The following is a 27864-nucleotide window of genomic DNA, read 5'->3' as shown; positions in this document are numbered from 1 at the left end:
ATTTTAAACTATTTCTTCAACATATTTTCTATTTCAGAGAAACAAATACATGGCACAGTGACAGAAACAAGGGTGAATACCATACATGCATTTAGACAGTTATTAAGCAATCAGTCAACAAATGTTGCTTGAGCACCTGCTACATGTTTGGCATTGCCTTGCACTGGTTAACAAATCAAATCCCCTCAATATTACATTTGGTTTTGAGCACTGGACTGGCTAAGGTCCAATAATAATCAAAGCATATTGAATAAAGAACCAAAGCTGGAATTGAAGGTTCCACAGATTCGATAAAGTCTCAATTTCAGCAAAACCTCTAATAACTAGAAACCAAGCAACTAGGATATTTTTCTGCATTTAACGTGGAGAAGGAAAGGACCTGGGTATATGATCCCTAAGGTTCTGACTTTGATTGGTTCTTTGTCTCTCTCTAAACACCCATTTTTTGGGAATTGGATCTACTTTCATGGATGATGATTCCAAAATCTTTATTTTCTATCTCTTAGAACATAAACAACTTTCTGCTGTAAGTTAGACACACTTGGAAGTCCCATATGCACCTCAAACCGATTATCCTAAATCAAACCTCATCACAAACTCCTTTACTGTGGCGCTATTTTTTTTCTCATAGCACTATGAATTTTTCATACACTATGTACAAGTAACTCTTGTTTAATCTCTCCCCGCTCCTCACAAGAATGTAAGATAGGCCAGGGCAGAGATTTTTGTCTATTCTGTTCAATGATAAACTGAAGATGTACCTAGACATGCCTAGAATGGTGCCTGGCATTAAGTGTTTGCTACATGTCTGCTGAATGAAAGAACCTTTGCTTTCAGGACCCCAAACCTGCTCTTACTCCAGTATTCCTGATGTCAGTGAATAATACTAGCAGCCAAATCTAGCGAACCATCCTAAATCCGGAATTCTTTACCTCACTTTATCAGCCTCTCAGAACTGCCCATGTTACTTCCCACAATAGTCCTGGTATCTGTCACCCCTCTCAATTGCTTCCACTGCCAGCGTCTTTGTAGCTCTGGTCATCTCTTGTTGAAGAAAGTTACAAAGTCACCAGAACTAGCCTTTTTTATATAAGCACACCTTACTGCAGCCAGAATGGTAGATTGCAAAGGTAAAACTGAGTTTGCTATTTCCCTACTTGAAAATATGTAGCGGTTTCATTTTGCCTCAGGATAAATCTGGGTTACTCTTGAAGTCCAGGACCTGGTCCCAGCATGCTCAATCGGTCTCACCTTCTATCACATCAAACTTAAAATTTTAAGCAGTGGTAATACCAAATTGCTTCTGGTTTCCTGCACAGACAACCTGTCCTACACAAACCCCATCCAGTGTTGCCAATTCTAATTTTTCAATATTCAGTTTGAGGGTCGATTCTTTAGGAAGCCTTCCTTGGTCTTTCAGGCTGACCTAAATGTCATGGCTCAGGGTGTTCACATAGCATCCAACAGAAAGGATGTAAAAAAAATCTGGGCAACCATTTGGCATTAACTTGAAAGTCACAAGCTTATGAAAGGAAAAGAGTGTTCATAAAAAATCATAACTGTAATCTACAGGGGTAGGTATTTAAGCTCTTGTAGTAAATAATTAGAAAGAATCAGGCCAGGTTACCCGGTTTCTAATTTCTGATTAAGAAAAACAAAAACTTCAACTTAGTCTTTAAGGTGTTTCATGAGACAACTGAGTAAAGCCAGAGAGGTCCTTGGTTTCAAGCCAGAGAGGTCCTTGGTTTCCCACCTCTGCTGCAGGCATGGTGGTGGTGACAATGGACTTGGGCATCCATTAGCTTCTTGTGCACGGTTCATGGAACACTGAGGACCGTCTCTCCTATCATCAACTAAAGTCGTCTAATAATATAAATTAAATTACTTTCTTGCTTTATCATTTCCTCAATTTAAAATTTCATTAAATCATGTTGCCAGCTATAAGGGGATAGCTATATTTAGACTATAGAATGCCATCCTTATTTAGGCTTGTGTCCATTAAACTTAAGATTTCCATTTTGCAACACAATTGGATTGTAACCGCACCCCAAACACCCTCCTGCTAGCTCTACTCTCGCCCCATCTCCCTCTCTTGTTCATATGTGCACATACAGCATTGAGAGAGAACTCAAGTACGTGGCACCAATTAGACATACTTTGCTTTGGACGTTTTCAGTTCACTCATTAATTTTAGAAAAGCAATGAAAATGAACTATTAACTATTACATTTCCTTAAAACCATGTTCCCCACAGAATAATCTATAAATTTAAAGATCTCTGAACTATGATCTGGTGAATTATATTTGTAAGGAACAAGGTACACGTTCACAGTCTTAGCTGTTTTAAAATACCATGTATCTGAGGAACGCTGAGATTAATTTACAGTTACATCTTTTAAAGCAATTTCACTTCAGGAAATAGATTTGTACGTCTCTTACTTAGAAGGAAAGGTCTGAATGTGGAAATTGACATCACATGATTTGACTGACCTTACCATGATATGGATTCTTTAGCTTAACAGGTCTGCTTAAAATATATATATATATATATATATATATATATATATCCAGTTGACTTTCCATAATAATGAATTTTCTTCCTCTTTTACAGCCTAACTATTATTGAGATATTTGTGGTAGCTGTGTCTTCCAGACACCACATGTATACTTAGTATCCAAAAAAGGAAATTAGTTTATAAAATAGTGTACTAGTCAACTATGTTCATTAAAGGATCACAAAGTAAAACACAGATATGGGATGAAACTATTGGGAACTTACAGTTGGAAAGAGAAAGAGGTAGTAAAAACTCAGACTAGAATTAGAGGTTACAGATTAGAAATAAAATTTAAAAATAAATTATAAACTTGCATTTACAATGACAGCAAAATGTTTTTATATTAAATTTTTAAGACGAAAATTATATATGTGCATAAATACACTATATATTTACAGACAAACAAAACATATAAAATACAATTTACACATTTTAGAAATGATTTACAATCTCCATACAGAGCAACAATTATGTTCTTGTACCAAGCTGCAGAGTGATATGCTCCAGGGTGCAAAGCCTTAAGCCAATACAGGCAAAGCTCAAACAGCTGTGCCTTTCCTTTTGTCTCCCTTCTAGTGCCATCTTCAGTTCCATCCTCTAAGTTCCTGTCAGTTTTAACCAACTCTCCTTATCTCAGTCCCTAAACTTACTGCTACCCAGTGTTCAGGTTTATTAAGAGAAGCCAGAAACCAAAACTTAGTAAATATTCAAACATCCAAACATACATACATACATATGTGTATGTAAAGACATGCATAGTCACACACACATACTCATACACAAGGATACCAAATGTTGTCTTTCTCAAGGTATAGATTGTGACCAAGAGGCATGAGCATAATGACATGTAGAGTAGAATTTTGGTGAACTCCAGAACTGATACGGGAAAATGGAAAACGCAAAATGTGAGATCAGGAGTCAAAGACTTTAATTTGGGTCTAGGTTTGATCAATTGCTATTGTCTTTTGATCCTGGATAGATTGCTTGACTGGGTCTGATCCTAAATGCCTTTATCTGTAAAAGGGGAATAAAAATAGCACTCATATACCATGATTTTGTGAAATGAGGCCCTCTTAAAAAATGATAGTATTGGGAAGCAGATGTGGCTCAAGTGATTGGGCTCCTGCCTACCACATGGGAGGTCCCTGGTTCCGTTCCTGGTTGCCTCCGAAAGAAGACAATGAGACGGTGCGATGGGCAGGTGTGGCAAGGTGATGCAACAAGAGGCAAAAGAAGAAATACATAATGAGAGACACAACAAAAGCAGGGAACAAAGGTGGCCCAAGGGATTAGGCACCCACATTGGAGGTTCTGGGTTTGGTTCCCGGTGCCTCTTAAAGAAACAGGGAAGATGAATAGACACAGTAAGTGCAAACAATAAGGAGGTGGGGAAAACAAACCTTTTAAAAAAACTGTAATATGAGTATACTGATACATATACATACTAAACTATTTATACTATATACTAATACTATAGTATTAGCATTAAGTATATTACTAAAGTATTATTAAAATAACCCCATTACTAAAAACTCTGATACAAAGATATATTTCTCACATAGTTACTCATTCTCTTCCTTTCTCTTTCTCTTTCACCCTCTCTCACACACTCACATGAAGGTGCTTGAACTTTGTACCTACTTATAATTTCTTCCCTGCTCAGGAGATTTATTGTTTACTTTTATTTAACAAATATTTGTTAAGTGTCCAGTATTGCTGGACTGTTCCAGATACTGGGTATAAACAGTAAACAAATATTAGGACATTACTCTCATGAAGTTTATAGATTAAGTTTACAGCCTTGTTTCATGCAGTTGGAAATGCTGAAAGTCTACTTCCCAAATAAACAAGGAACAACTATACTAACGAAAATCTTTAGACGTTCCCCTTTGATGGAATAGCTTTCAAATGAAGGACAAATGTGAAAATGTTTAGGCTTTTCCATATATATTTATATCGTACTTGTACAAACAATTCTTTCGACACAGCTAATTCCACAGAAACTACTAAATCAATGAAAACAAAACAAGAACTTACAGAAAACTTAGAAAAGCAGATTCTATAAATAGCAGAAACGTAGTGTGAATGCTGACTCTTTGGTAAGGACCCCATTGTCTATCTATAATGCCCTTTTCCACAGCACCTTATTTTTACACATCACCATACTCTGTTCCCTAATTAGTGAACCTAGGAAGACCAGTTCTTATTTTGAAAGGTAGAAAGTAGAGTTAGGAAAGTACCAAAGTTAAACTTCGTCTATTTAAAAACTTTCTACGGAGTCAATCATATAGCAGAATGAGAGAGGAAAAAGGCCTTAAACACACCCACACACACACACACACAGAGTTAATACCCACATTTATTTTTCCCAGATCCCAGAACTCAGCCTTCTTATAACTGAATCCATTTCCCTAATGGAAATGGCTGGCCTCACTCAGGTGGCATGGTTCAGGTTGAGACTGTCTCTAGCCAGAACTAGCCCATCAGATAACTGCATCGCCCAGCCAGAGCAAGCAGTTCAGAGGTGGGTATGTGAGCCAAGTTCTGTCTGAACGCAAAGATGCAATTTCTGAGGTTTCATAGGAACTACTGGCAGCCATCTCACCATGAGAGAACATGGAGCCAGAGCAAAGTCAAGTGATGGAGAGGGTAAGATTGAGTTCTAATGACCTGGCGTAAGACCATGGCTTGCCTAAAGCCAGGCCTACATCAGGACTTTCCAGTTATGTGGCCAATGAATTTCCATTTCTGTTTAAGCTAGCTTGTGCTGAGTTCTCTGTCACCTGTAACCAAGAGCCCATATTCTGGAAAAGAAATACTGAACACCTAATCAATTCAAAGCTCAGTTTGGAGACTGTTAAATAATTAATAGTACAAATATTATAAAATCATGTAATATCAATTAAACAATGCAAAATCACTCCCAGAAATAATGAAATCCTTAGTCGGCTTTTTCATGCCAAAACCAAGGACACTACCTTATGGTCCTCAGCAAAACAAAGATGAAACATTCAAGTCACTTATGTTTAGTCTCCGAAACACTAGTTCATCTCTTAGAAAACTTCCCTGAGAAATAAACCTTAAAGAGTCTCAACATTGCGCTCCTGAGTGAAGTAAGTGTCAATTACACAATACACAGCAAAAAATTCTGCATTTTCACCCGCGTATTCAATGTCCATAAAACCATTTGGCCTAAGACTCATATTAATTATTTGCTTAAAGTTTTGGGATAGAGAAGTAAAAACAAGCTAAAAGACTATTTCTCCTTAAGAAGTAAAATTACTTGGACAGAAGCAAAAGCTAGCCTAAATATACAAAGTGAATCCCAGTCAGAATTTTCATTTAATATATGCTTTTGGAAAACTTCAATAGGAAAAAAAGGTAGTAATCAAATGGGGACCTGGAATCTTGCAATTTCAATGAAATTATTTTATATGAAACACAAATTAAATCATAGGTTTTGTCCTGATAATGTTTCAATTTTCCATGTACATTTATAGAGAAGCACAGAAAAAGCAGAGATGAAATATTCTAAATTTGTGCCTAGTGAAAATATTATTCCAGATCATGCAAATTAAATTTACGACAGATTATTTTTCTAAGTCTCACTGAAAAACAAATGGAAACAAACAAGGGGGAAAAAGCCTTCTTGACTGGGTAATCTTGCTCATAATTTCAAATTTTGTCGTTAATTACTGCTCAGTGGAAAATACCCAGGTGGTTTGTAGATAAGGCAGTATTATTATTTATCACTGACAGATTAAATAAAAAACACCTTTGACAATTTTCTCAATAATAGTTGATCATGCAAGCAAACTACAAACTAGGAAAAAATGTGTAAAAGGAACACCCACATGAACATTTACCTTCCACTGCTCTTTTGAAGAAAACTTTGCAGCTGCCACAGGTTACTACCCCATAATGACATCCTGAAGCCTCATCCCCACACACCAAACATATTTTGGAAGGTCTTGAGGATCCAGTAGAGACACTTCGTAAAGTAGAGCTGGGGAAAGAAATGAAAATTTAAATAACTACAATGGCATATTTGATATGCTGTACAGCTTAGCTCAAAATTTCTCAATAATCTTGACACCAAAAATGAATTCAGTAAGTATGGTTGGTCACATACTATGTAACTTAACAAAATGAAGGTAAATTCTGTTAGGGGAATAATGCTATCGAGAATTCTGTATAGAAAAATCTCTTTCCAGGACTGAAAAATAATAACCGCATATCAGCTCTTATCCTCCTGTGCCTGTCTTTGAGAAGAGTTCACAAAAAATATTATCTGCATTCTAGATAGGTAGCATGAAGAATCTTGGGCCAGGTCATCATGGAAGTATTTTCTGTCCTTTTGTTTTGGCATCAAAGAGCTATTACAAAACTTCTCAACACTGTACCCGGACTCAGATTATATATCTCAATTGTACAAAAATCTTTCCTTTCCAAAACCATTATCCACTAATTTAAAAAAAAAAAAAGAAACTCTTTCCCCTACCTCCAGCAATTTTACCCCTCCAAGCTCCTGAGTTTTTTTTCAGATTATTTTAAATGTAGATATATTCAAGTTACTTCATTTTCCTTAGTAATTCGCGGGGACACAATCAACGCTAAAACAAATACCATATGTGGCAAATATCTCCGCCATCTTCCATGGGAAGGAAATGAGGGGTTCTGGGCAACAGCTTAAAGGGACAAAGGTAACCTTTTAAGCAACAATCTGTCTCAACACTTCTTAAGGGGAATCTTCTCAAGATATATATATATTACTTTGGCAGATTCTGAGCAACACATTTTAAATCATAATAAGGATTCATATTGCAGTGATTTCTTCATCCGCAGCCCACACGCATTTATTGAGTATCCTCCCACAGATCTTGAGTAAGGTGCTGAGGAAATAAATATTAAATGCCCAGTCTTTGCCCTCAATGTAAGTGGGAACATAAGTTATAATGGTAAAAGCTATGGTGCAGGGTAACGTGGCAGCTCATTGTAGGTCCCGTCATGCTGGGGAAGGCTGGGAATTTTGAAGCATGACTGTGATATCCATACAAAAAAAGGGGCAGAGACAGAAGGAATTTTTCTGAGAGCCACTGTACAATCTGGACATGTTCAGAAAGCTTTGGCTAAATTTGTTATACGTTCCTGCTATCATCTTGCTGTCATGGCTTTTGCGTCCAAGTGAAACTGCAGGCATGTGGAAAAAAGACCGAATGAAAATACAACCAAAGGCTAAAATAGTTATGAAACAGTGATGATCTGCTTTTCAAATTAGCTAAAATGTGATACCATTGCATTAGTAATATTTTAAAACTATTTTAAATGTTTTAACTATACTCTCGCCAAAAACAAATGAAGGAAGAAATTATTTAACTGCTCAGAGCACTGTACCACGACTGACTTTCTAGAGAATGACTTCCTTAAATCAAGGACTGAAACAATGTTCTCTAAAGCTGTTTCTCCTTCTGAGTAAAATGCTCTTTATTATTTTTATTAGTGTCCTTTGACTTCTTTATGGCATTCAAAACATTCCATTTCAGCACCAGTAACTTCAGCATATTAGCCAGTACAAGTCAATCCATACTCTGACTTGTCTTAAACTTACAGGGAAGCCCTGTGACTTCGTCAACATTTAGGATATCACTTGAAAGCATTAAAATGTAAGTGCTATTCACAACTACAAGCATACACAGATATATATTTACGTTTAGTTGGGCCTTGGTCTTGGTCCCAATGCTTCAGGTCCTTTTAGTTTTAGCATTTGGAACCCTGTTTTTTTATCCAACATCACTTCTTTGGTGATCTCATCCAGTCTCTCGGCTTCGACAGGATCATTTCAGATAAATGGCACCTCTTCCCTTCCATTGCTCAGCTAAGAAACTTGGAGTCATCTAGGACTCTCCTCTTGCAACCTCACATCCAATCTGTTAAATTTGATTCGCCTTACCCTTATAGAGTATGTTCAGATTCTGAGCACTTCAAATAATCTCTTTTGGTACTCTCTAGTCCAAGTTATCAATACCCCTTACCTGGGTTTTTACAAAAGGCTCCTAACTGATCTTCCTGTTTGCCCTTGTCCCCTGATGTCCCCCTATATTTAGAATGATCCCCCCCCCCCAATTTGCTCAAAACCCTCAAAGGGCTTTCCCTCTCACTCAGAGTAAAAAAGCCAAAACCACCCATATGACCACAGGTCCTCAGTCTGGCTCCTTATACTTCCCTAATCTCTCCCACGTCACTTCAGCAACCCTGGTCCCCTTGCCAGCCCTCAAACACATCAGAACTGTGCTTGCTGTCCCCTCTGCCTGGACTGCTGTTCACCCAGATATCTGCACAGCCCCTCACCGACCTCCTTCAGGTCTTTCTTCAAATGTCACTTGTTCAGTGATGTCCTTCCTGACCACCGTACCGCAAGGAGCAACACCCATTCCTCAGAATTCCTCATCTCCCTTGTCTGGTTTTTCTTTATGGAACTTCCTACCACCTAATGTGCTGCCAATTTTACTTCTTTCATTTGTTTTTTCTTTGTCTCATTCATGAGACAAACATGGGCTGGTATTTTCAGCTGTCATTCAGGGCTGTGTCACCAGGGCATGGGACAGTCCCTGGCCCACAGTCGGCAGCCAACTAACACCTGAATAAATGAGTGATTTCAGATAACTGCCATTTTCACAATAGCCATTTTAAAACCTACTACTCTGCAAATTCTAATATCTTACTGCATTCCTTATAGAAAGGAATATGACTTGTTTTCACCTGTCTTGAGAGCGAAGTATGTAGCTGAACTAAATTAAGAGGAATTGGAGAGAAAGTCAGCATAAAAAAGATATGCTGTGAAATCCAGATTTTAAAAATAAATTTGTTTAATTACGTAATTAATGTAAACATAAATTATTTTTCCCCTGTGTTCATTTGCAAAAGCAAATTTGCCTCTACATGGCTTTGGGCAGCTGCAGGCTTCTTTGGCTTTGTAACATTGTACTGAACATGTTCTCTTCCTCTCTAGCAATGCTGCCTCTATTTTTCAGGACCTTTCTTTACTAATGTGGACTTCCTTCAGAGTTCCATGTTTGGCCCTTTTTTCTTCCATCTGTGCTCTAGCCCTTAATCTCATCTACTCTCCCAGCCTCACACAGTGTCTGTGGGTGAATGAACGGCTTCCCAAATCTTTATATCCATTTCCAACCTCTCCCCCATGCTCCAGTTCTCTATTTTCACTTCTTCTACATAATCTCTCTACGGTTATATTCTACTACCCCTTTAAACATACCATGTTCAAAATGGTATTTAGCCTCTCTTCCCTCAGAATTTGATGCTTTGAAAGAGAAAGAGTGCTGCCATTGGATAGTTAGCCAGATGCAAACCTGCTACTCGCCCCTTGACCTCCTCAACAATCAAATCTCAGCGGTTACCGAGTCTTCTGCAGCCCCACTTTGCAAACTGTCACATCACTTCTCTTTGGCCCACTGTCAGTAACACTGGTTTAGGTCCTTATGTTGTTCTGAAGGTCCAGGGTTCTTCCCTGACTGGAACCTCTCCTCCCTCCAATCCTTTCTATGGTGGCTGACAAATGACTTCTCATGATAGAGTATATTACATTACTTTCTAGTTCGGAAATGTTTAATTATCCCTTCTGGACACCATAATAAATGGAAACCTCAGTAGCACATTTAAGTCCTTCTCCCTATTACCACCCTTACCCTGCAGGGCGCTCACACTGCATAGCCTTATGCGCGCCACACTCCCTGTTCAGGTGCCTGGATACTACCTTTCATACAATTTAGCAGTTCCTCTCTCCCATGCACAGTCATGGAAACCCAGTTGTTAAATCCTCTTGATGTTCTAGCTGGAAGTGCCACTCTCCCTTTTCTGACTCCCTTGGCATTTTGCTAACTCCTCTCTTTCAGTAGTCATCACCTTTTCCCTTTGCATTAGTGATCTGTGCATTTAACCTAATCTCTTGAAGGCAAAAATCTTGTCCCATGTATCTCTGTGTTCCCTGCTTCCATTAGAACAGAGATGGTACAATTCAATGAATGAATGAAATCACACTCCTAGTATTACAGGAGAACAAAAATTTACAACAAGCGAATCTTACAGAAGGCAAATTAATGAGGCCAAGGTTATAGGTTAATTGCCATATGGTTTATTTAGCTCTACACAGAGTTAAAAAAAAAAAAAAAGCAACAACAGAGGTACAAACTATTCTCAAAAGCTCAGCAAGCTGTCTCACAAACATATGCATTATTTACACAAGATTCAGCCCACAAAGTGTGGATCGGTTAGGAAGACTCCATTCTTTACTGATACCCTATACTGTGGTCAGCTATGAAGCTGAAAAATGGTACGTGACTGGAAGGTTATATGTATAGGATTTTAAGAAACACACTTGTTCATTTAAAGAGAGAGAGAGAGAAAGAGAGAAGGGGCAATCCTGAACTCACTTCTAGACATGGGGTGTTATCAAAACAAAAAGCATATATAGAGACTCTTTAAATGTAGAATTGACCTTTAAAGTATATTCACTAAGCAGCTACATAGGATTTGCATCTCAAACTATAGGGCCAAACATGGAGTGGGCAAAGGCTAAATCAATTGTTTTGGGCTCATAATGTATAAAGATGTAATCTGTGACAAGAAACAAAGAAAACAAGACTGTTATAGATTTAGGATGTTAAATTTAAGCCCCATGGTAACAACAATTAATATATGGGAGAATATGTGAGCTCAAAAAGACAGAAAGTAGGAGTACATGTTGCCAGGGGCGGGCAACAGGGGAAATGAGGAGTTAATATATAGTGGGTATAAGGATTCTGTTTACGGAGAGGGGTAAGTTTTAGTAATGGAAGGTGGTGAAGATACCACAATATTGTGAATGTGATTAATCTGGTATGCTTAGGCGTGGCTGAGATGGGAAAGAGCACTTAACAGTGTCCAACATAATTTAGTGTTCCTTAAATTCTAGCTCTTATCAATTAGTATTGCTCCTACTGCTGCTGCTGCTGCAGATTACTACTCCTGGTGGCTACCACAGTGGTGGATCTACAGAGAATTCTACTTTCCTATATTATATTTTTCTATACTGCTTTTAAATTTGTATAAGCATGTTTAACTTTGATAAGCAGAAGAAGAAAAGGTTTTTTCAAAACGTATTCTATGTCTAACCCCTAAACCCATCACTATATTCCATTTTACTCTTAATGGAACCTGGCAATATATTGGGCTTCCTTTTTTGAAGAAGTTTTGGACCACAGAGAGGTTCAATTATGGTAGGGAGGAGTACTTGTGTGGGGTGTTATTGGTGGGGGGCACATGGTTGGGAGGGAGTTCTCCAGGACATGTATATAGGATACATAGAAAGGTTTGGATAGTTTCATAGTGGATTCAGTTGGAAATGACAGCTGAGACAGTGCTGAGTTCCTGGCCTGGGGAGCTCTATCACATTCCCCAATGGAACAGCAACAATCCCCCAAGTGCAATGGCAAAGACCCTTGATACTGATGGCTCCAATTATGAGCCTATGTGCCTGAAATATGAACTAGGCCTAGAGCTGCGGGATGCCTAAGAGTTACCTCCTGAGACCCTCCATCTTGCTCAAATGCAGCCACTCTCTAAGCCAAAGTCAGTATGTAGATGCATTGCCTTCCCCCCAGCATGGGACATGACTCCCGGGGATGAGCCTCTCTGGTGCCGAGGGATTACTACCAAGCACCAGCTGATGATGTAACTACAAAAAGACCTTGAATAAAGGGGTCAACTCACACTGGCAGAATATCTCAGCTTATATGTAATATTAGGTGTTAAAAACTGCTTTTTTACTTTGGATAAAAGGGAGAAATGGAAAAGATAAGTGAGTTTATATGGCTATGAGTCTCCAAAAAGAGTTGGGAGGTGATCAGAGGGGTGATGCTTATGCACGCCTCAGCAGGGTACCAGATATAGCCAAGGTAGATGGAAACCCAGGTGCTGATTCTCCTGAGGGCTGCAGAGACCCACAGGTTCTATGGTCATAGCAGATGGCTCTGGAGTTCAGGGCCATGTCAGCTGGCCCTACTTCAGAGTTTGTATTCCTGAGTGTGATGGAGTTGGACTCAGAATGACCTTTCTACACATGCCTGTTCTGTTCCTTTCACCAGACCTATGGTTGGCGTTTGGATTGGTGTATACTCAGGAGACCTGAATCTCTGGATTGTCCATATAATAGCCAGGCCCTGGGCCTCAGCAGACTTGCGGCTCTTACTCTCTGGTTTGTTAGACTTACCCTGGCCAGCTGACAGGGAGGTGAAGGGGGTCAGCCACCATACCAGGGAGCCAAGAATGCCTAGAGCTGCAAGCAGGAGAACTGCATCCATCATTCATGTGGAATCTAAGGCCCCTCTTGATATAGAGGGGGACTGGACATAACCATCCCAGGGTCCACAGGATGGAGGAATAGAGTATGGTTAAGAGTGGACTTACTGGTGTTCTGCTGGGGAACTCTTGTGATTAGTAAGGGAAGAAATTGTAGTAGTGATATGGAGAGGGTGGCCACAGTGGCTGCTGATGGTTGAGAGAGGGAAGGAGAGATATGGTGTAGGGGCATTTTCAGGATTTGGAGTTGTCCTGGGTGGTGCTGCAGGGAGGATGCTGGATGTTGTGTGTAGTGCCGTGGCCCACTGGGTGGATTGGAGGAGAGTGTGGACTACAATGTGGACCACTGTCCATGTGGTGCTGCGGTGCGCCAGAATGTATTCGCCAGGTGCAATGGATGTGCCGCGATGATGAAATAGGTTGTTGATGTGGTAGGGGTGGGTGGGGTGGGAGGTATATGGGGGCCTCATATTTTTTAAATGTAACATTTAAAATAAAGAAAAAAAATAAAAGTAGTCAAGACTATTTTCACACACACAGACACAAATGTATCCTTAAATTGTAGTATTACAATAGGCATGCTGTTTATTTACTGCACAGGCAGCATTTTGGGTGCACAGGGATTTGAGTTCTTCTTGTAAGAATTCTGGTTTCCCCAGTGTCTACAGTATGTAGCTTGGGAACAGCCATATTAGATCATTAGGATAAACAATCATTGAGATTCAATTACATACTCTTTCATATAAAGTAAAGAATATAAGAAACAATGATATGCATAAACCTCAATAAACCTCAATATTTAAAAAACAAACAAAAACCTATACATTTCACAAACATAAAGAAATCTTTACCCAATTGGCTTACTGGAATCCATATTCTCAATCACCTGTAAGGTACATAAACTCTTTGCTAACTATTCCCTTTTGTTTTGAAAAGCTTAAAATTTGAGTTATCATATTTAATCTGAAGTATCTTATTCTATTTTACCATTTTTAGGGGAAATATTTGGGAATGATTTTTGTGGCATGTTTTTTATGGTATTATTTTGATGATAAGTGGGGAATAATGTATTACTAAAGTTCATCCTCTTAAGCCATTATTCATAAGGCACTACAGATAGGACTTAAAGAATCACTATACATCTTACAATCTCAACTATATGAATAAAGTTACAGCTAAAGTTCCTGACAATGAAAAAAACTGAAAGATATAGATAGCTAGGAAAATAAATTTAAAGCACGGCAATGACTGATTAGTTTTTCCAATTTACTTTTCTTTTCCTGTTCTTTCCACAAGTTTCTACTATTAGTGATATTTATTAGAATGATTCTGTTAAACGAGATATATATTTTCCTAACACTCAAAATTTCATTTAAATTAATGCAATTTTCCTGTAAAAGATTTATAATTATAATCAAGAAGCATGGCTTCACAACAGAAGAATCCTTAACACAGATCAAAAAGAAAAAATAAAAAGGTAGGAATATTTTGGATCACATGAAATTGAAGTCCATATTAGCATATGTAGAATTTCATTTTAGGCATTAAAGATCAATATAAGAAGAGCAATCAAATAATCTTTTCACCGAAAATATAAACTATGACTAAACTAACATTTGATCAAAAGACACAAAATCTATTTAGGGTATAATTTAAATCTAATTAAAATACAGTTTATGACAAAAAAAGAGAGTAAAACAGTCAAGGGTAAATATTGGCCACTATATTATTCAGGTATTATTTTAATCAAATGATTTTTGCTAAACACAAGGTATGTTAAAGTGCTTCTGGGAATACAGAGATAAAAAATAAATGGTTTCTGCTTTCAGGGAGTTTATCAATCTATTAAGATAGGTAAGACCTGTAGATTAATAAATATGAAAGTCACTGTGTGATAAAAGTCATCCGTGGCTTTAAAAAACTCAGATTTCCAAGAGAGTCTAATAAATTGCAACTAAGTTAAAGGAAAACTTCATAGAGGAAGAGAACAAGGTAAAAATGGAGCTGGGCCAAGAAAAACGGTGAAAATTTCAGACAATAGCAAAACACTCTGGGATCCAGAACTCAATCAGCTATACTACAAAAGCAAGCCTGGAAAAGGGTTCAAGTCAGGGAGGGTCTCCAACTCTAGATTAAGTAGTTAAGAGATGATTCTAGGACAACACGTTGAAATGTCCTACAGACAACTGAAAATGTGGCATGGAAAATTAAGGGAGATGGGTACAAAAATTTACTGAGTTAAAGGACACAATGTGCTTGATTACAATTTGTAATATGTACAATGCAGATGACAAAAGTGAAAGAGGTGTCATGGACTGCAAGAAAACTAGGACCATAGGACAAGGCAAGGTGTAAAAGAACATATTCAACTAGAAAAAGGTTGGAAGGTAGCAAAAAAGATGTTATTCTTAGAGAGCAAGAACTCTAGGTTTTGTCCATAGAACAATGAAGATGCTCACCCTAGAAAAGGTTGAAATAAGAAGTAAAGAAGACCACAGGTAGAAAACTACAGAAAACCAGCATTTCTGGTTAGGAAAGGAAAGAAGAAATTGCTAATACATTGGAGGGAGAAAACCTCCTTCTTGCTCTTTGGTTTTTCACTAACACACCTAAGGAAGTAAAACCAAAGAGGTAGGAAGCCAAGAAGATGAAGAGCCCCTGAATCTAAGGGAAGAGGGCACCGATGACTAAATGGTCAAATGGGTCAAATGTGATAAAAAAGATAAGACTTAAGATTGACCATTGGATGTGGTCGCTATTGACGCTAGTGACTACAGCAAAGCTATTTTTTATGCATATTCAGGTTTTTGTCTTTCTCATAAAACTATACCTGGTAGTATAATGTACTTCAGCATATGCAGGGTCTCTAAAAAGTTCTTAAATGAAATCATCTCCAGAAATATTAACTGAACATCCATATACCAATCAGTTGTTGCTAATACAAAGACCAAGTATAGGTACCAAAAACATGCTTCCACATTTTATTTGCCTGAGAAATCACTGGCATGTGTAAGTGAATTTATATACATAATAAATTATTTAGAATCCCCTGTGAAGGTCTCAAGATCTTATAAGATCATCACTACATTATAAAGTGTGTTTTAAGGACATTATTACTAAATGCTTGCTTAAAATACAGTGAAACATAAAATATTAAAAATAATTTAACTTTTCTCCCTACACAACAACTACTCTGTTGCTGATATAGATAGCGTATTAGTCAGCCAAAGGGGTGCTGATGCAAAAAACCAGAAATCTGCTGGGCATTATAAAGGGTATTTATATGGGGTAGGAGCTTACAGATACCAGGCCATAAAGTAAAGTTACTTCCCTCACCAAAGTCTATTTGGAGCAAGATGGTTACAGACATCTGTGAGGATTCAGGCTTCCTGGGTTCCTGCATTCCTGGGACTTGCTTTTCTCTGGGGTCAAGGTTCCTTTCTTCCTGGGGTTGGCTTCTCTTTCTTCTGCGTGCTGACTTCCCGGATCTTCAACATCAAAATCTAACATTAGAAATCCCCAACTCTGTCCTTTGCCATGCCTTTTACCTGTGAGTCCCCACCCACCAAGGGGTGGGGATGCAATGCCCTAATCATAACTCAATCCTAGGTACAGATCAGATTACAAGCATAATCCAATATCTCTTTTTGGAATTCATCAATTATATCAAACTCCTACAGATGGTATAAGACAATGAATTCTGGGAAGCGGACTTGGCCCAGTGGTTAGGGCGTCCATCTACCACATGCGAGGTCCACGGTTCAAACCCCGGGCCTCCTTGACCCATGTGGAGCTGGCCCATGCGCAGTGCTGATACGCACAAGGAGTGCCCTGCCATGCAGGGGTGTCCCCATGCAGGGGAGTCCCACGTGCAAGGAGTGTGCCCTGTAAGGAGAGCCGCCCAGCATGAAAGAAAGTGCAGCCTGCCCAGGAATGGTGCCTCACATACGGAGAGCTGACATAACAAGATGATGCAACAAAGAGAAACACAGATTCCCATGCCGCTGACAACAACAGAAGTGGACAAAGAAGATGCAGCAAATAGACACAGAGAACAGACAACTGGGGGGGGAGGGGAGTGGGGGAGAAAAATAAATAAATAAATCTTAAAAAAAAAGACAGTGAAGTCTAATGTTTACTGAACCCGAGGTATTTTGAAGTTCTTAATTTCAACATTTTTTCATTTATCTCATTTTTAAAAGCTGATGTAAAACATGTGACATATCATGACCTTCCTGGACAATAGATTACATCTTCTTTCTATAAGTGTAATTAAGGGGTCAAAGACTCAAATTGCTTTTTCCCAAATGGTGTTCTTACATTCTAGAAATCAGCAGGTATGGCTCTCAGATTTGCCTACTCAATTCTAACTACTGCTGCTATTACGCATTACTAATGCATAAGATCACAGGGGCCTTTTGATCAACTCACACTCTTTCTTCCACTTCTCTTTAAACTAGACCGCCCCTCCTCCCCCATGTAGTATGAAGAGATACCTTTTATGATTTCAGGAATTCCAAAATGTATCAGTTCTTCCCAGTCACTAACGACAGTGTCATGGACCTTTTGCAGGCATGACACCCTGCCTCAATGACGCCAACTCTACTGAATATCTGACTTTGAGCAGTATTACCACCTCTCAAAATACTAAGAGTCACATCTTAGTATGAAATCAAATGTCTTAAAGAACACCTATAGAATGGGATAAAAAAAAGTCATTCTTTAACATTTCAGTTTCTGAATAGTCAATGAGGTATCACTTAAGAGTTAGGAAGAAAATGAAAACACGCTACTCCCAGGTGATAAACTTACTGCAAAATTACAGAAAACACTTTCAGGTTAGCTTAACACTCTCAAATATTTTTCAGTAAAGATGTACAGACTATCAGAAAAGAAAATCTTTCCCATTCACACATCAGCTTGTAACAGGCAAAAATGTGTCACTTTTCAAAAGAGTGTAATGAATCTTTCCAGTCGCCAAGGGTTTCCTTTATGGAAGCATTTTGTGTGTGTATAACCACACACAGAAAAACCAACATTGTTCTGATTCTGCTTAAATGCAGGCTGACTTGTACCTGAGTTCCTGTTGGCAGGTGTTAACAAAAAGAATGACTTGTAAGCCCTGCAAAATGATACTGAGGGGATAGAATGACCTAACTGGGAATCTCTGAAGATAACACACACATACACACACACACTTACACACTCACCCTAAATATGAAACAGTCGAATATGCAAAAAAAACTTCTGCAATGTCATGATTTGCTGTTCTTCTGTGATTTTTCACTAAGAATTCCCTCAGAAGAAAGTAGGAGAGGTTTTAAGTCAGTGCAACCATTAGGCCCTGGTCAGTGGAATTAGATGACTGAATCTGCAAAGAAAAAGTTAGAGCGCCTTTTTCTACCTCATCCCCGGATATCCTTCAGGATTGAGGAATCAGTGCTGTGTTATTCTATCAACAATTTTCCATGCTCACCTTTACGTTCGGTACAGAGCTCCCTTTTTACATTCTCCCTCTTATATGCCATTTGTAGGATTAAACTACATGAAAATGCTATTTTTCAACTGTTTTGGATCTGCAAAATCAGGCATTTCATATGGTTCAATTTCATATATTTCTGGCCTCTGGCTTCACTGATGAAATCAGGGTCTGCCAAAGAATAGTGTTCCCGATTGAATAAAATGAGTATTATCATTATCTGGGCAATAGAACTCTACTAAGCAGGCTGCCTTAGGCCATCAAGGATAACACATTAAAGTACTGAAGTGCAGCTAGATATTGTTCCCTTCTATTACCACATTCTCCACCAATTTTGACCATTATTTTTTTATTATTGGTCCTGTTATTGTTATTATTATTATATATTTTTCATTCTTTTCTTATCAATTTCACTATTTACATGTTTAAGTGAAATTGGCGGCTTTAAAAAAAAATGATTTTAGTAAACCAATCCAGATGCTCACAACAGCTTGGCTTGAACAGAGCAATGATAGAATGCTGAGTGTTTTCTTGAGTCTTTGTTTTCCTTAGGGTTTTAAGCTTGGGACAGTTTCTTTGATTTCCTCCCTCGAAAAATATTTGAAGCCTAAGGGTCCTGGAAAGGTTGTTCTTTGGCTAAGACTTTATGCATCTACAGTGGCTAACACATAGCCCACTGAATCACTGCCTCTTCATGGCTCCTTACCTTAAAAAAGTCAAGAAAAATATATTTATCTGCTTAATAACCTGCCTTTCCCCTCTTCTCTCAATCACTGTCTCTACTCCCTCCACACCACTCAAACATATTTTGGCTTTGAGAAAAAGATAACCATTATTGTCAGCAGTGTGATAGTCCTTACTAGAAGAGTCATTTTAAATTATTTAAATATTTAACTGGAATTAAAAGGTCCACCTAGATATTTGCCAGGAGTTAGAGTGGATGAAGAACTACTCAGGGCACATTTGTTTTTCTAGCTAGTTCACTGGCACCTCTTTTTCAACTTTCTTCTATCACTATCCCATTATCAAGGAATAGGGACATTTACCCCAAATATCTTTTCAAGCCTGTAGGATATGAGCTATGAGCAAAAGAACAGGTGCAAAAAAACTGTTTTGCCCCTTTTCATTATGCAGCACAACTAGGTCTTTGACACATATCAGCTAAAAAAAAAAAAACCCTGCTAAACTCCCTGACATTAGAAGCCCAAATTCTAATGCTGGTGGGATGGGGGCAGTGGGAAGGGCACTGCAGACCAATGTTTACTAGAAAGAAAAGGAATATTAACACAATAACTTCTGAAATGCTTTTTATATTACTTTCCTCACTCTTATAAAAATACATCAATGTCCCAAAATAGTGTCCCCTCAAAGTAAGAAAAACCAGAATGGAAGTTCTAAATTCAGCTAACTCAATTTAACTTCTGTTTCTTATAAATGAGATGAGAATCACAGAAAGTATTCCCAAAAGTATGGAATCAAGATTTAAATTCTTTTACCACTTAGGCTTATTTTGTGGTGTGTGTATATATGTTTGCGTCTGAAAATATCCTTGGATTTAAGTAAATATGCTAGTACATAAGCAAGATATTGTAGTCTTTCATAAAAAAGGCATTTGAATTTTTACAACGAGCTTTAATATTTGACTTGATTATTTCCATGTTGGGAAAATCCAGACTTAAAAAAGACAATTGCTACCTTACTCCAAAATGACTTTTTTCTTTCCCCTAACATTCTTAAATAAGCAATTGAGAAGCTTTTTCTCAAGTCTTTTAAAATTATTAAGTCTTTTGCTTTCGGAGGAGATATTAGAAGAGATGAGAAAGATTTTTAGAACAAGGCAAATGGCGTGGATATCAAAGTAAACATGACACTGTTTAGTGGTCAGAAGTTGTTTCACTGGAGTTTGTTGGAAAAGAAAAAAGAAAAAGATTTTAGTCTACCTATAAATAGTGATGAAAGGTAACTATGTAGTTGAGGAAGGGCAATCCTCTGAGGGTAACTGCACCAAAGCCAAGAAGCAGTGTAGAAGTCCCTTAGATCTATCTTGCTTCAAAAATGTCTTCCTGGCATTTCCTGCTGCTACAAGGAAAAACAGAAGGACAGATATCTGATACCACTCTGAAAACCACCACCAAATAGGTGGGGAGCCTGGCCTTTCTTCTTCCATTTTATTATATGAAAGTACCCAAAATAAGATTTATTAAACCTTCTATGCTTTATTTCACTGCAGGTTTCAAGGACATTGCATATATCCATTATTGAGGTTTTACCATCAGCATCTATTTGCAATAAAAATTTTGAAATCTATATAAAAACTCTCTAGTATTTGAGACAATGTATATGCCACATGCACTCTTTGGAAGACAGTGACTGAAACACAGTATTTTCAAATATGGGGAATATAATACAAATAACATTTTACCATGCTATAAAGATTATGTTCAAAATAAAATTTTTGGAAAATTCTTATACAGTTCAGTAAAAATAATGCTCAGAAATCGGTATGGCATCTTGGCCTTTTTTCTTCTTCCTTTTTCTTGCTTTAGTAAAACTCACCCAAAATGTTATCTGATAGAAAGGAGCCACATAGAAGAGGGAGTCAGCCCAGGGGTGCTGTGCAGTTTTCCCAGCACAGTGCATTATAGGGACAGAACAGAACTAGGTCAGGAAGTAGAAAGAGGAGAAACTGAGGAAGAGAAGGCAACGAGGTCAAGGCTAGAAAACCAGCGACAGCCAGTGAGGGCAGAGACAGAAGAAGGTATGAAGGAAAAGTTCCAAGTCAGAAAGGTCATCAGAAATCAGGCAACATGGGAAGCGGATTTGACTCAACTGAGAGAGTGTCCATCTACCATATGGGAGGTCCCTGGTTCAAACCCTGGGCCTCCTGACCCCTGTGGTGAGCTGGCCCATGTGCAGTGCTGATGTGTGCAAGGAATGCCATGCCATGCAGGGGTGTGCCCTGCATGGGGGAGTCCCATGCACAGAGAGTGTGCCCCGCAGGGAGAGCTGCCCCATGCAAAAAGAAGTACAGCCTGCCCAGGACTGGTGCCGCATACATGGAGAGCTGATGCAGCAAGATGACACAGCAAAAAGAGATATAGATCCCCAGGGCCCTGACAAGAATGCAAGTGGACACTGAGGAACACACAGCAAATAGACACAGAGAACAGACAACTAGGGGGGAGGGGGGAGCAGAGATTTTTAAATAAATTTTAAAAATTAATCTTTAAAAACATAAAAGATCAGGCAACAGAAACAAGTCAGTGCAGTGCGCACAGGTTCAAGTTCCAGATAGTGTTCCTGAGCAAGAGAGAAGTAACTGGCCAGGCAAAGTACAGCTGTGAACAAAGAGATAATGTGGAGGAGAAGGTAAATGTCAGGTCTGGGGGCTTGCCTCACACTGGGAGCCTCTCCTGCGCCTTCCCATGGAGACGGGCTCCCAGCCCAGCCGATGGCCTGCTCAGCCCATGTCATGCCTAATGCAGCAGAAGAGAAGCCAGGGTGTTGACTAGGTAATGGAAGCAGAATCATGGGGAAAATGTTAATACAGGTGAGAAAAGAAAGGCCGAAAAATAAATCTTTTTTAAGTCAGGTAACTGGAAGCAGGATAACGTTTCCAAATATGAAAAGTGTTTTAAAGGAACTTCTGTTGCAAACAGATGGTATTCATTGAGACAAATGGCAAACAATTTAGTGGAGTCCTAAAAAGGTGGTTTAAGTCAGAAAAGTTACCTAGAAATGGCATGTATTTCCAAGGAAGAAATACGAAAACAAAGGCACAAATAAACTTGAGATAGAAGAAAAATAATTGAAGTACACATCCAAGTTAACTATGTATCTTTGATGCAGAGAAGCCTTACTATTAATTGAAATAACGAATCTAGAACCTCCTTTGGCAAGGGTTGCAAAGGGCTTATTACCACAGAGGACACACTTACGTTGATGAATTTTTCTGACAAATGTAAGAAATTCCAGGTAGGAAAAAGGATCTGTAAGGATTTTCCACCGTACACTTGTAGAGTAAGAAAACAATTTGTTGTGGTTAAAAAATAAATTTTAAAAATTTTCCAAAATTTATATTAAAAAAGCAGAGAAGATCTTCCAAGTCACTCAATGTATTAAAGAGTAGATTAAATGTACCTTATTAAAAAAACATATGAAAAACATGAAATATAATGAAAAAAGTAATATTTTAATATGCCATTCATATAACTAAAGGAAAAATAAATCTGGAGATTCACAGTCAACAGCTATCAAACAATTCTGAACAAATTTCTAATTCAGATTACAATTTCTCAAATAGCAGAAATATTTCAATATAGCCTAAATATACACATTGTGTATATTTAACATAAAATGTGACTCTAATAAAAACAGTGTTTTGTTTTATGAAATTTCGTAGTACTACTTGAGTACAATTTGGAAACTTCATTTTTCTTAAAACTGGTGTTAAAATCATTCTAAAATACACAGAGCATAGTGAACCTAATGCAAGATTTTCAATGAATAATCTTAAAACCCTTACTGCGAACATTATATGAAAGCCCTAATATGTTTGCCCCACAATATTTCCCGGAAAGAGAGTGGGGGGCACATGCAGTGGGGGGACACCACTGGATCGAGGTGCTATTTTGTTGTTAATTTCCTACTGAATAGTAAATACTGCACATAAATGAGCGATTACAGGTTCCGACTAATTTGGATATATTTAACTGTGTTTTATTGGAGTCTTATTTAAATACTCCCAACTTTAATATAGTAGGTCTTACCATTTGTACTTTATAAATTTTGAAATCAACCCAGAAAACATACATGAAAGACCAAAGGCAGGAAAGATTACTCACTGATTACTCAGATGCATAATATTAAAAGACCTAATAAAAGAACTGAACAAGTAATAGTAGTATAGTAATATAAGGATAGGGATTTCCTCTTCCAAGTGACAGGTATGATCCTAGGAAGCCTTACCTAAAATCTAGATAAAGTACTCATATCTGGTAACACCAGTCAGATACTGCTGTTTAGCACATGGAACTGGATGTAAATACACGAGGACAGGTAACCTCCCCTCCACAAAATTATTAATAGGCTGTTGCCATGAAATAAATGCAAGCCATTCCAAAGTATACCACAATTTCTTATTGTTTGTTAAAAAACAAACTTGAGTACCACTTCACAGAAGTATAAAGAGAAGCAAGAATTGTATTATTTTTCTTTTATAATGAAATCATTTACTGCTAATTAATAACATCAATAGGATAACCTAGTAATATAATTTCTCCTTTATAAAGTTATGTTTCAAGAATATTGACAGCCATGTTTTACTCCAGTTAAAATTTCTGACTATATTTTTTTAAGCAAGGTTAAGATTGAACATAATTTATTGTATTTAGTAACTTAATAATAATACTTAAATGTTTATTTTGCTCAATTTTTAGAAGCAAATTTTCGAACAACAAAAGGAATAAAAATATTTATAAATAATACCATCTTTACTGTTCTAAAAAAGCAAACTTTTCAGAAAACCAGATATATAGTTGCAACTTGAAGATCAGGATCTCTTGCTCCCCCATCAATATTACATAAAATCCCAGAAAATAGAATGTTCTCATAAATAAAAGCTTAAAATAGAATATTCTCTTAAATAAAAACTTAAATTTCAGCTCTAAAAAGTCCAGGTCTGTGCCTTTGTAAACTTAAGAAAATTACGAATACCCGAAGAAAATATTTAAAAGCTATTAAATACATATGAATCATCACTGTACAAAAAAATACTACATTCTCGAAATCATTCTATAGGTCATCCTCATGGGCACATGAAGTACATGATTTTAAATATCATATTAAACTATTAAATCTCTTACAAATTAATCTACATCAGAATTATGTTTCCTTTTCTTTGAGTTATAAAGTTCAAGTGAATAACAGGAAATAAAAGTTTTACAAATGGTGCCCAAATTTAAAATAATCCACACCTCAGGAAGGCTGCTCCTATTACCCTTACCCCACCCTAGCACTCATGCCAGAAACCTTGCAGCTACCCAGTCTCCAGTACCCAAGGCCAACTGCAAAGTCAAGACTTGGGAAAATACACCTAGAATACCTTATGAAAGGAATTTTCACACCTTCAGTCACGGTATGAATTACCTGCCTGGGAGCCAAAGTGTGCTCTCTAGAAGAAGTAGAAATATATTCCTACCAATCTAAGATAGAACTCTAAGCTGTTAATTAACATTTTTCTTTAAGGAAATATATTTAAACATTTCAAAGAACTTGTAGAATTAATTTTTAAAATATAATATTTTTATAAATTGAAAAAAGCCTGCATTCAGTTTTGCTGAAGTAGAACTTTCAGGAAATCCTGATCTGATACAAAAGGTAATCTGGGAAGACTAACTTTGAATATATGACCCTAAATATAATACTTTTTATAGCTTTGCGTAATGCTTGGTTCTTCTCCCTTATCTCAACCCCAAGTGCCAATCCCTGAGGAAAACAATTTTGTTATGATTTTGTCAGAAAATGCCTACCTAAAAACTTTACTCTGGTGAGAAACACAGTGAAATTTTAAACTTAAAACATACATATACTCATGGACATACACAGCAATTTCAGACTACTAAGTAAAGAGAAAAAGTGCATTTTCTTTGACTAAAATGGAAGGACTCGCTTTTTTTTTTTTTTTTTTTACCATCTTGGCTTTCAAACCAATCTTGAAATTTGACTCCAAGTTCTGTCAAACGGAAAAAAAATCAACACTGATTTTTTGGCTTATGAAATAGATAAATTTTACCCTAATATATTAGTGGAAAATTTTCAGAAACTGTTATTCTGAGGCAAAATAATACATGATTAAATTCAACCTAAATTTGATTGAGAGCAGAACACTAAATTAACACAATTTCTAATTCCTTTTTCTTCCTGTTATTGGAAGTGCTGTAACTATCAAAAATAAGTTTTCTACGCCAGGCATACGGGAAGAGGAAACAACACACTTTAAAACTTTATGACTAACGATTCAAAAATAAAAAATGAACAAAGCAAAACCCTAAGTCTTTCAGTTCAGAGTACCAAACAGAAGTGGTTTGTAGTCTTTACAGTAAGGGCTGTAGCTAACAAATTTGTACATAAACATAAAATGCACTTATTATCCTTGATGTAGGACAAATTAAGATTTTAACATTAAGCTCACCACACTTAATAAAGAAGCAATTTTAGCTTGGCTTCAAACTGTCAACAATATTTTATTTTTACCCTAAAATAATCTGTTTACAGTAGGAAAAATGTAAACTTAATACATAAACTTAGACAAACAGAATTTGATGGAGTTCCTATGGGAGAATAAATCTAGTTTACAAGAACTGGTCAAAGAATTCTAAAGCATAATGTGTTTTTCACACTTTTTCCAAAGTGCACATTTTGCTAACTCCTCTCAGAGTTAACATGATCCTATTTCCGTGGGGAAATAAAAATTACTTGTTCTGCAATTTTTCAGTTTATAAATATAGTTACCTTTTGGGCTAGAAGGGTTAATCTGGGAAAAATTTTTGAGCAGTACCTAAAGGAATGCCAATTACAGCAAAGAAAAATCCAGTGCACTTAGAAATAAGAACGAAACAGGGCTTTCGTCTTGCCTAGTGTATCAGGTAATAGAATTTATTCCGTTTTAGAGCATGCATACCTATGTGGTGTCTCTGGTAAAGCCATATTAAGGTAAGAGAAGGATTAATATGTGCATTAATTTTCCTTTTGATGTTTAAAATGTGTCTGAGAGTTGGGGTAGAGGTTGGATAGGGAAAGCAATGAGCAGAAACAGAAACTACAGGAGTCCCAGACTGCCACTGCTCTCTGGGCCAGAGCTGCAGCCAACTGGGGGGCCATTTCATAGGGAACCCCCTCAGCATCTGTCACCTTCTTCATCCTCAGTGACACTTCCTCACTGTCTCTTGTTCCACAGCTCTCTAAATTCAAGTTGTCATGGCCTTTGACCTGCCCTCTCTGCTTTTGTTTTTATCCCCTTGTTCCAATTACAACCCCAAAAGGAGAGGAGAGCCACAGTCAGAGTATGATACAGGCCAGTTACCCTCATGGGGAAAAAGTGGGTTAAAGATGAGACAAAACAATTTTATTTTCCTCCAGAAAACTAGTTCTGGCAGGATATGCAAATGGGGAGATAGCATGAAGTTAATTATATTTACTTGAAACAAAAGTTTCAATTTATTCAACACTGCTGAACATGTTCTATGTGTTATTTATAGTGATTTTTACGTACTTTCCTAATAAAAAACAAAATTAATACTTTATGTACATTTATGCACTCTCAGTCACAACCAAATATTTTTATATACATCTTTCTCCTTTGTAAAAATGAATAAAATCCTACTTAAAAACATTCAAATGTTCAGTATATATTTTAAAGTCAGTGTCTGTTTACCAAGCAATGTCCTGTACTTTAAGTTCTAATCTTTGCGCTAGGTTCCATCCATCATTTCTCTCTGCCTTGTATCTATTGAGGTGATGTGATTCAATATCAACATTCTCTGATTTTTCATTTTCTATACTCATTCCACCTCTCAATTCAATTTAACAAATATTTAATAAGTATCTATTATTGGCAGGACATATGCGGTTTTTTGGGAAAGAAAAAGATGATTTCTGCCCTTTCAAGGAAGGAATAGTCAGGAAAGAACAAACATATGTCAAGATAAACATATATAATACTTATTAATGCAATGAAATATATAGAAATAGCATCACGGAAAAGTGAGAAGAGATTAATTGATTTTAGAGGCAGTAACAATTGAAGGGAGTCTTGAACTACATGTAAGATTTTAACACCTATAAATTTTTATGAATTTTTCTTTATATATCTCTTGTAGATTATTTGTTTCCTACATGGTTGACTCAGACAACAATTAAATATAGATGAGCCCATTTCATGCAATAGAAAATTAAAAGAAAGTTTGTTCAAGACAAATACTATGGGCAAGCCTAACATTATCTTACAGTATGATTACGTGCAAAAGGGATAAAAGGAGAAAAGTCAAATAGGCTATTCCCTCAACACACATTCACTGAGCAAGTTGTCTTAGTAGAATACAGAGAGGATAATGTCCTTGCCGGGAAGGACCAAGTAGATCAGAGGAAAGTGTGTGGATGTGTGTGTACTGGGAGAGTAGACTATCAATGGGATAGAAATGCCAGGAAAGTGCCTAAAATGCACTTGGCAAGAATAGTCTAAAGAATTCCAACAGAGGTGATTAAGGGAGGAAAAGAAAGGCAAGAGTCAATGAAAAGACAAAGCAGGAAAGAGACAGAACATGAACATAGGGGAAACATGGCATTAACAGAAAGAGAAAAGAGTTACAAGACTGAGAAGAGAAGCAGAACATAGCCTGGCAAGATGCAAGTTGAAAGATTGTGTAGGGAATATAAGGAATAGAAAACAACGAAGAGGTGAGAGATCAGGTTAGAGGAA

The 27864-nt window shown here is 37.3% G+C and overlaps 1 protein-coding gene across 27 annotated transcripts in view; it reads right to left on the bottom strand.

The window, feature by feature from the left end:
- Positions 1 to 27864, bottom strand: part of NR3C2 (nuclear receptor subfamily 3 group C member 2) — a 362509-nt gene that overhangs the window by 173944 nt on the left and 160701 nt on the right. For 16 of the 27 annotated variants that reach the window (XM_058284243.2, XM_058283717.2, XM_058283615.2 and 13 more), the window contains one exon: positions 6421 to 6560. In XM_058284243.2, coding sequence (XP_058140226.1) covers positions 6421 to 6560 — 140 coding nt within the window. Of the gene's footprint in view, positions 1 to 6408; positions 6561 to 27864 lie in introns of all 27 variants that reach the window. The other 11 variants (XM_058283755.2, XM_012530704.4, XM_058283852.2 and 8 more) reach the window with 1 other exon arrangement.

This window comes from Dasypus novemcinctus, chromosome 1 (genome assembly GCF_030445035.2).
Source record: "Dasypus novemcinctus isolate mDasNov1 chromosome 1, mDasNov1.1.hap2, whole genome shotgun sequence".
Lineage (NCBI taxonomy): Eukaryota > Metazoa > Chordata > Mammalia > Cingulata > Dasypodidae > Dasypus > Dasypus novemcinctus.
This window is presented reverse-complemented; position numbering and strand designations above follow the sequence as displayed.